Source organism: Grammomys surdaster, unplaced genomic scaffold, assembly GCF_004785775.1.
Source record: "Grammomys surdaster isolate TR1022 unplaced genomic scaffold, NIH_TR_1.0 125974, whole genome shotgun sequence".
Lineage (NCBI taxonomy): Eukaryota > Metazoa > Chordata > Mammalia > Rodentia > Muridae > Grammomys > Grammomys surdaster.
This window is the reverse complement of record NW_021620791.1, coordinates 3,018,352-3,028,009: the sequence shown is the minus strand read 5'-3', so window position 1 is coordinate 3,028,009 and position 9,658 is coordinate 3,018,352. Positions and strand designations below refer to the sequence as shown.

Sequence of the window (9,658 nt, the reverse complement as noted above, 5' to 3'; positions counted from 1 at the left end):
CTAAGATAGGCTTGGTTAGGGCTTCAGGCTGCGTGTCCACACCTGCTGGAAGGGAAAGAATTGTTTGGGAGCTATGAGACAACCAGACACAGGAGGTCAAGACAAGGGGATCTTGGGAGATGTGGGGAAAAGGCCAGACCTTCACCCTCCTGTCCTCAGAATCCATTCCTGAATGGATTCTCTTTAAAGACATAAGATCCCAGTCCTGAAAGCACATCCTCTCCCACCTGCAGCCTCCTCGGACCCACAAATGGAAGACATGCTTTAACAAACTTTTGTTTGGCCTTTATTAAGTAGAGGGAGTTTGAGGGAAATACATCTTGCAGCAGAAAGAATAGGAGTTCTGTCCATCTGTCTTCCGCTCTTTCCAAGGAACAACATTTGGTCCTGTGTCTGCAGCCACATCAATTTTCTAGACAAAGAAGTAGGTGACTTGAATCAGCAAAATTCCACAGGACCCTTGCATACCAGGTTAGATAACACAATTAACCGAATTCATAGCCCAGCAAAGATCGAGAGGCAAAACTCAACCATAGCTCTGGAAGCCATACCTTGCACTAGGAGCTCCACGGGGTTGCTGGGCTCTGAGTGAATGGGCTCAGGCCACCAGGAAGTATAACGGCAGGTATAGTTTCCCGTATGTTGGGGACCCACAAAATGCAGCCCCAGGTCACTGTGGGTGCTCAGTACTCGGAGCATCCTGTAGGGCACAAGTTTGCCATCACGCAGCAGCTCCATGGTGACCCCGGGCACATCACTGTGACAGCGTACAACAACATCATAACCAGCCGGCACTATACCTGTCCACAGAGCCTGGAGCTTTGGTGGTGGTGGTGGCCCTGGAGGTGTGTAAGGGATAGTATTCAGTTTGGGACATTTCCTGTGGGGCCCTATGGTGAGTTTACTCTGGCTCCTTTTGCACTGCACACCGGGCACCAATCTTCCTGTTGCCTGGTTCCTTGGGTATCCATTTAATGATGTTTATATCTCCTCTAAGTGTGCAACTCCCCAGCATCACAAGGCTATGAATCTCCCAGGCTTTGACCTGTTCCAGGGCTTCCCTGGCTCCCCAAAGTGGTGAAGAGACCTTTTGGGAAACTGCTTCTGGCAGAGGCACAGTTCAAAGGTCTAAGTTCAAAATTAACCCTGGCTGGAGGCTCTGAATGGTATCTGCCTGGATGACTTCTGACTCAGGGAGACCTTGATGAGGAAATCAGAGGAACAAATAGACCTCAGGAACTCAAGGGTTCTATAAAGTTACAAATTAGCTCAAGCCTGTGGAGACAGTCCCAGGCCAGACTAGGCAGTCATTGATAGAAGTGGTGCTGACACACATGCTTCACAGAAGAGTGGACCTGAACACTAAAAACTACAATCCTAATGCTCCTGAATGTGGTTTTACCTGACACCTGGCAGTAAAACCGTGTTTTTGGGAAACACCAGAGTCCCACTCCTTGCCTGGAGGAGGATTTTTCATGGACCACAAAGTCCAATACCTACCTCATAAAGGCACAAACCAGAAAGAATGGCCCATCACAGGATCAAGGCACAGAACCTCTGCCTCCTAATCTAGCATCCCCCTGCTGCCCCTTCCCCCCTCCCCCACTTCTATCCATGTGGCTATGCTCAGCTCACCATTCACAAACAGAGGCACAAGATCGCTGGGAGCTGATCCTGAGTAGGGCGGTGCCAGTTTAGTGTAGATGCAGCTGTAGCTGGCAGAGTCTATGGTTGAGAGATTTTTCAGTTGGAAGACAGTTTCATTACCAGAAGACTCCAGTATCTGGATCAGGCTGCGCTCATCCAAGTCTTCGATATGCAGCCCAAAGCGTAGACCAGCACTGGGTGCGGTACATCGGAACTGCACTGTTGAACCGGCCTCAAAGCTCTTTTTCGAAGGCTCTGCAGTGAGCACTGGTGCTGGTAGTGTTTCTGTGGAGGATCAGACACATTGACCCAGTCTGAAAGCATGGCACGATACCCATGAGTGGTTCAGCCTGTGCTTTGACTAAGTTTTATGTCTAATATGACCTCCTAGCTCCCTCTGTGTTTCTCTCTCCCTGTTTCCATCTCCCTCTCCCCCTCCCTCTCTCCCTCTTTCCCTCTCTCCCTCCGTCCCCCCCCCCCATCTGCTTCTGAAGATCAGGTAGTACCACCATCACCACCATACTTAACACTGTGCCTCAGCCTCCTAGCCTTGGCAAACTCTAGGCAGCCAGCAAGTCCACATTACTCTTGCTTGATACACAAAATTGTGTATTCCATTAAGGTCTGTGCCTGACTTGCTTGAGGTGATCCAATTCTTTGCTTGAGGTGATTCAATTCTTTGCAGTCTCAAGTTTATTGTATTAATTGTCCTATTTGAAGCTTGGGAAACTGAGTTTAACTGGATAATTTGTTCAGGTTTGGAGATTCTGCTTTGGGTTCCCCAATCTTGCTCTTTTCTGACCACCATCTATGCCTCTCTAGCCTACCCTGGTCTGCAGCCCTACTGTGAGCTTACCATCACTCCACATTAGCTCCAAGGGCTCACTATCTTCAGACCAAGCTGTCATTTTGCTTAGACGGTAGCGGCAGGTGAAAGGGCTCTGGTCACCCATGTCTGACAATTTCAGATAGAAGTTGACTTCCTCTGGGCTGGTGCTGACCATAGGGACCTTCATCTCACGTCTTCCCTGCCTCAGTTGGAATTCAACGTCATTCAGAGGAGCCACACAGAGAAGGATCATACGGGCCATCTGGGGTGGCTCCACTGTGGAACTTTCTGAAGAAGTCAGCATGGGTGGTGGTGGTGTGGCTGCAAAGCAGAGAAGATCCCTGAGTGAGGAGTCCAGGAGACCCTCCTTTGTAGGGTACCACTATGAACTGTCCTCTGTCTGGCCCCAAACCTCCAGTGACAGCTGTGGAGCAACTGACTCATTTTTGGACACTATGCATCAAGTTTCATGTAGAGCTTTTCATTGTTGGGGTTCAACACTCACCATACTCCTCGATGGTCACAATACCACTGGGCTTAGAGGGGGCACATTCTCCATGAGTTTGATAGCTGCAGCTGTAGTTGCCTGGCTGGTGGACTAGAAAAATGGCGTGTTCCTTGAATCCTGCTTGAGTTACATCCAGGGCACCATCGGGTCCAGCTCCCTCCAGAAAGCCATCTGTTTCAGCTACCTCCAGGAAACCTTCATCTCCTTCCCGCCTCAGCAGGAATACTACGCCTGGAACTCTCCCCTGGCACAGAAGGAATGTGCTCAAGCCAGGTGTGATCCAGGGCACTGGATCAGCGGAAAGCCAGGGCCTGGGCAAGGGACCTGTGTGGATGAGGGAGAGCAGGATTGGTGAGTGCTTCAATCTCCCTCTGGAGAAGATGAGAGTCTGGATTCTGGATTCAGAAAACATAAGGGAAACAAAGGTAGGGGTGGGGACAAGAGCAAGAGAAAGGGTACTGGCTGTCTCCATCACTCTATAGGACTTATCCATAGGCATCTGGACACAGCATAAAGGCTCCTACTTGACATATATGCAAACTGAGGCTAAGAGATACCAGGCGGCATGGATGGGGCTCCACTATCTTCTTACCTCCACTGCCTCCTGACCTGCTTTCCTGTCCCTGTCACCTCCACAAGATTGCTCATCTCTGTCCATCTCCCAGAGTAGTCCAAGCCTGATTTGGCAGTGGTACAGGCCCCTATTGTCACTTGTAATTGCTCCCAGTTGGAACTGGTATAACATAGAAGGTACAGCAACATGAGCAAGTTCCTGGAACATCACATTATGAGCAGCTGGAAGTCTTTGGTAGCCTCATGGACCTTACAAGTCAGTGTTAGACTTGCCAAGGGTTCTAGCAGGACTAAAAGTCTGCCCACAGGATAGGTTTACTGGTCATATCTGGAAGGCAAAGAAGCCAGGGCTAGCTTGCTGCTGTTAGGAAAGAGGATCCCCATAACTCATGCTCACTGTTTTCCATGGCATCCATGAATGTACAGGGGGCTGCATCAGTCGCTGGGTCCAGAGTGAAACCTGTAGAGACAGAGTGTGTGAGTCTCCATTCATACCACACCTGCCCCAGAGGTTCTAGGACCCAGGACACCTCACCCCAGAGCAGCAGTACAGTAGCCAGCAGAGACATGGCGGGTCCTCGGTCCAGCAGGAGTGTCTGTAGGGAGCACCTGCAGTGGCAAATTAATCTGAGGCACTGACCTTGTACTTTGTTTGCCCTTCCTGGAAGGTAGGGGCAGAGAGACAACTGCTTGGCATGGGGTCAGTGAGGATTCAGCAATAATGCTAATCAATAATAATTCGTAATTATCAAGCCAAACTGATAATAACAGTAGAGTCATTTTACTCCAATTAAACAACTACAACAAAAGGGTATTTTAGACTATAGAAGAAGATCACATTTCCTTAATACTAAAGAGTGCTTTATTCTAGGCCAGCCTGGGCTACATAGTGAGCCAGACCTTATTTTTGAAAACACAAACAAACCAACAAGCTGATAAACAAAGACACAAATCAAACCCAGGGATACACACAACCATTTTGGTGTCCTAAAATTACACCCCAACCATTTAAACTATTGTATATGTGTCTAGGGGTCATAGCCATGTTATTTTTCCTTCTCACATTCTTGAGGCTCCTCAAACACCAATTTCTTTCCTTTTGAAAATACTCGGGAAGGGGGTGTCTGTATTTCCTTTCATTTTCCCAAAATTCCTCCACCTTTCCAGGAGAGAAAGAATACTTTATCTCAGGGATGATAGGGAAGTTGAAATTCTACAATTTCTCAAACTGTCAGAAAAACTAGAGTTTATAAAATCAACAAAGGTTGAGAGCCAAGTAAGTTAAAATTCACAAAATCAACCTTAATTCTCAAGACCTTTGACTTTTTTTTGCACAAGCCTGGTCACGACGCTTGTGTGTGTGTGTGTGTGTGTGTGTGTGTGTGTGTGTGTGTGTTGGGTCACAAATGTAAAATATTTATTGTGGTTCTTTGTCAATACTTTAAAACTTCTTCATCTGTTGTATCTATTAACTACAAGCTTCACAGCTGCTTCTGGAAAACTTTTCCTCGAGGGAACCCATGGTTTCTCTGATCTTTCTTAGGGTCTTTCCTTAGAGGGCTGGATCCAGGAGAGAGGTTCAGCCTGCAGCAGAATAAGGAATGAGGACTTGCTTTGCACATTGGCTACAAAGAATCCAGTCCTGAGCCAGGTGCGAGCATGTGACAGAACATCTGGGACCCAAACAGTTTTTCTAACTTCTAGTATGCGCCTTGGGATGTCTTTTCGCTGCATGTGAGAAATTTCAGCAAAAAGTGATGCCTTGGTTGGGGCTTGCCAGGGAGTAGGACACTTGACACAAATTATAATCCTGGGGAGTCCTCCAGATTACTTCTAAAGTGCCACTTTTCAGCACTCAGAAGACAAAGACAGATGAATCTCTAAGAGTTGGGGGTCAGCCACGGAAAGTTTCTGACCAACCAGCAAGAACTTTATAGTGAGATTCTGTCTCAATTTGGGGTGTAAGAAGATGGACTTTTAGACCTTGATCCAGCTCTGAATTTGGACCTGACTCACACCCATCACAGCGGAGTTTCCTAAGCTGGTGTTTGAACCTGGTATCTCAAATCAGTACTGAAGCTTCTGCATTTTGAGATGTTTCTTTCTGGTTACTTTTGTTCTTTTTATTATTTTAAATCTATTCCTTTCTTACCCTCTGGTTTTTAGTGTCTTTCTCCTTCTTCTTTCCATTCTCTAGAATTATCAAGTAGGGAACAGTAACAATAGCCTCTCATGCAATATTAATACCTAAAGCACAGAGAAGACTTGCTTGGACCACCCACCTTCCAAAGCTTTTATGCATAGTCATTTACTTAAGCCTGCCAAAGCCCCTGTCTTAGTTAGAATTTTACTGCTGTGAACAGATACCATGACCAAGGCAACTCTTATAAGAACATTTAACTGGCGCTAGCTTACAGGTTCAGAGGTTCAGTCCATAATCATCAAGGCAGGAACAGCATCCAGGCAGCATCCAGGCAGGCATGGTGCAGAAGGAGCTGAGAGTTCTATGTCTTCATCTGAAGGCTGCTATGAGGAGACTGACTTACAGGCAGCTAGGATGAGGGTCTTAAAGCCCACTCCCACAGTGACAGACCTATTCCAACAAAGCCACACCTACTCCAACAAAGCCATACTTCCAAATAGTAACACTCCCTGGGCCAAGCATATTCAAATCATGACAGCTCCCTTGAAAGACATGCTATTAACTTCTACATTATTCAGTAAAATGAGCCAGTACTATAAGGAATCCAATGTGCTTCTGCTGGACCCAAAGTCAATATAATCATTTAATTCTCAGTTCATACATGTCTTGCTTCTAGAAGTCCCATGTGGACAGAAAACCTGTGGGTTGGCAAGAGAAACAGTGATTATCCCAAATATTCAGTTAATTATGGGTCCTATGTCAGCAGAAGACACAGTTGTCTACAGTTCCTAGGATCTTACTCTCCATCCTCCCTCAAGACCTTCCCCGATTGGAAACTTTGTAGGTCACCGTATATGTAATTATCCTCATTCTCACACCATGACCCTACTTAACTGGGTGTGTTCTGGGTTGAGTCCATCCTTGGCACAAGAGGAATGCAATGTTTCCTCACGCTCTCTGGTTTCCTACTTTCTGATTTGTAGGTTTGACCTTCAAACACTTTTCAGAATTTATTTACAGCTCAGTCTTTTTTTTCTGCCACTTAAACCACATACATGGCCTCTTAATCGTAAATTAAATAGAATCCCTTTTGAGCCGCACTGTCCAACACCAAACACCTGCGCATTCTTGCAGGCATGTATTGAGGGATAGCCTATGCTTTGGCAGGGCACCTCTCTTTCCCCTGTACTATCTGAGAAATGAGATGGTGATGTCATCTGTAAAGCAAAGCAAAGAGGGAAGTTCAAGGCTAAGAGATAACAGTCACTTCCAACTTCCTTGATGGTTAAGAGCTGGTTCCATTTGATGTTCTAGACTTCTGCCTCCTGCCTTATCACCCTTTCTTTACACACATGAACTCAAATCCTTGTTACATGTACATCATGGAGTTCCAATACCTTACCTCAAACTTCTGATGCCCTTTTAAAGGTCAGTGCATGTGAATTCTTTAGCTTATGATCCTCTCTTCCAGTCACCTCTTAATTTTCATCTTTGTTCCCATTTTCTGAACTACACCATTATGAGAATGTTTAGAATGCTGATTAAAGAAATATCAAGGCTGCACACACCCAGGCATTCCTGTTGAGTGAGTAGAGCATAAACTATTACTCTCCCTAAATTCCCTTCTCCATCTCAAGCACAGGAAATTTTACAGCCTTATTATACTTACTTATTATACCCAGCCTAATTCGACTTACTAAGAACTGTTTTATTTTCTATAGCCATTATCTTTTTTTTTTTTCTCTTTTCTCTAGTCCCAGAGACACAGCTAGAGGATTCAGTCCCCCTTTCTGGAAAATAGAAATGGAATTCATTTATAAATCATGTTAACGGATTTTGTGAAAGTCTTTTCCTTTAAATTTCTCCTCTTAGATCATGGTTTAAAGCTTATCTTTCTCGATTAACTCAAGGTTCTTTGTAAATATTTTAGTCACTTATGTGATATATATTGACTGTTGGTTTATCAGTACTGGGGATTGAGCATAGAGATTGGAGCATGAATGCTAGGAGTGCATTCTGCCACTAAGACATATCCCCTGCCCAGACAAGCCTTAAATCTTCTCTCTTTCTACTTCTCCCTCCCAAGGATGCCAGGATCCAGATTGTGCTGTAAGAGCTAGCTATATTCACGTCTAGAAAGACAGACACCTAGGGAAAAAACTGCTTGAATCCCCCTACCATAGATAAGTCTCTTTACTTTGACACTTGCTGGCAGAAACAGAAAGTAATGGGAAGAAAGCATTATTTTCTGTTGTGAGAGCAAACCCTAGGGGCTATAGGGATCCCTATAATTGTCCTACTTGAGACAGAGCTTACGAGTCATGATTGCAGTGAGTCACAAGGTGCTGGCCCTCTGTTCTGAGTCGACATTTTCTTCATGTTCCTTCACACTAGGGCAATGCTGAGCCAGGTGACTGTCCTGGTGCTTAGGTTCTGTCCAAACATCAAACACTGATAACAGATAAGGAGGGAGCACAAAAGTCCTGCCAGAAAAATTCAGGAGAAATTGCACACGTAACTTTGGCAACTGTTTGGAACATCTGCCACTAAACTGACACTTGCAACGCACATCCCCCCACACACACAATGGCTGTTGACATCAGCCTTTCTGTGAAGCCTGTTGGGTAACTTTTGCTTCCTTTCTGTTGCTCTGCTCGCTCCACCTGCAGTAGATTCTCCTTTTTTAAAAAAGCTGGTCACTTTGCTGGAGGAGTCTGGCTCATCTATCACCATATTCCAGACGCAGCAGGATTTAAGATCAACACCAAGAACTTACTGAGAATGAGGCCTTGAGAGACTGTGTCAGGCTAACTTACATTAACCTGGATCACTAGGGTGGAGTCAGGGTAGAATTCTCCACTCTTCCTAAAATTTTCTCTTTTCATTAAAGTGATCTGTGCACATGGCTTAAAGAGTCAGATAAGCCCGAGGCTTGCTTATTCAAACAAATCAAAAGGTTGGTTTCTGTACCCTTCCACTTATAAGCTCCCAGAAATAGCCATTAAAAACCTGGTAGCCCTTTTCTCTTGATGAATCCTTTCCATATCTCTAAGCATTATTTTTTAAGTTACATATTTTATTTGTTTTCCATCAACTACAGGAACTGAAGGGTGAGTTCAGTTTTCGGCTGAAACTGTCACCACAGACACGTAAAACACTGTTTTCCCTTGTTTTTGCTCTCCTATTTATCTAACTATAGTGAGCATTTTAGAGTTTAATTAACCCAAACATGCAAATCTACATTTGCATATTTATATATTCAAATGACCAAATGTAAATATATACAGTAATATGCCCCTTCATGGAGATACATTCTGAGAAAGGCATCATTAGATGGTTGCATAGTACAGACATCCAGAATGCCTGCTAGATAGTATAGCCCACACTACACCGAGGTTACGTGGATGAATGAGAGTATGGCTCCTAGGGTACAAACCAATGAAGCACACACAGTCTTGTGCTGAATATTTTAGGCAACTCTAACCTGATGTAAATGGCATTTATGTATGACAACATATCTAACCATGGGAGAGGGGCAGTACTAAGAATTAATAATGGGAATTTTTCCAGGTTCATTGTAACTTTTTTGGACTACTGACCTGTATATGGGATGTTACTGATTTCACCATCAGTGTAGCTAGCTCATGGCAAAATGTACAAACTATTGAAGACATCATCATTCTACCCCTTTTTCCTGCACAGATTTTTACCTTTGCTGAAGTTAAAAAAGTCTTTCCGTGTTTGTTTCCTTTGCTGTATGTCTTAGTAGGCAATTCTCAGTCTGTCTTTTCCTTTCATCTTATCTGAGACAAGAAAGGGTCTTTCAACTTTATTTTAGTAAAGAAGACTGTCTCTGAGCCTTGGTGACACAGGCATCATGGGGACACAGGCATCAGTGTCCCCTTTACCATCCTTGTAAGGTGACACTTTCTTTTATGATGGCAATCTTGTGCAAATT

At 44.7% G+C, this 9,658-nt stretch overlaps 1 protein-coding gene across 1 annotated transcript; it reads right to left on the bottom strand.

Annotated features, from left to right (window-relative positions):
- Positions 1 to 263: 263 nt before the first annotated feature.
- LOC114609513 (alpha-1B-glycoprotein-like) lies at positions 264 to 4,132 on the bottom strand. Its single transcript, XM_028753879.1, has 7 exons — positions 4,093 to 4,132; positions 3,955 to 4,017; positions 2,982 to 3,308; positions 2,504 to 2,797; positions 1,636 to 1,932; positions 552 to 839; positions 264 to 412 (listed from the first exon to the last, which is right to left on the bottom strand). Exons 1-7 carry the CDS (start codon positions 4,124 to 4,126, stop codon positions 405 to 407), a joined length of 1,311 nt encoding a protein of 436 aa, XP_028609712.1. The 5' UTR covers positions 4,127 to 4,132; the 3' UTR covers positions 264 to 404.
- Between the last annotated feature and the right edge of the window lie 5,526 nt (positions 4,133 to 9,658).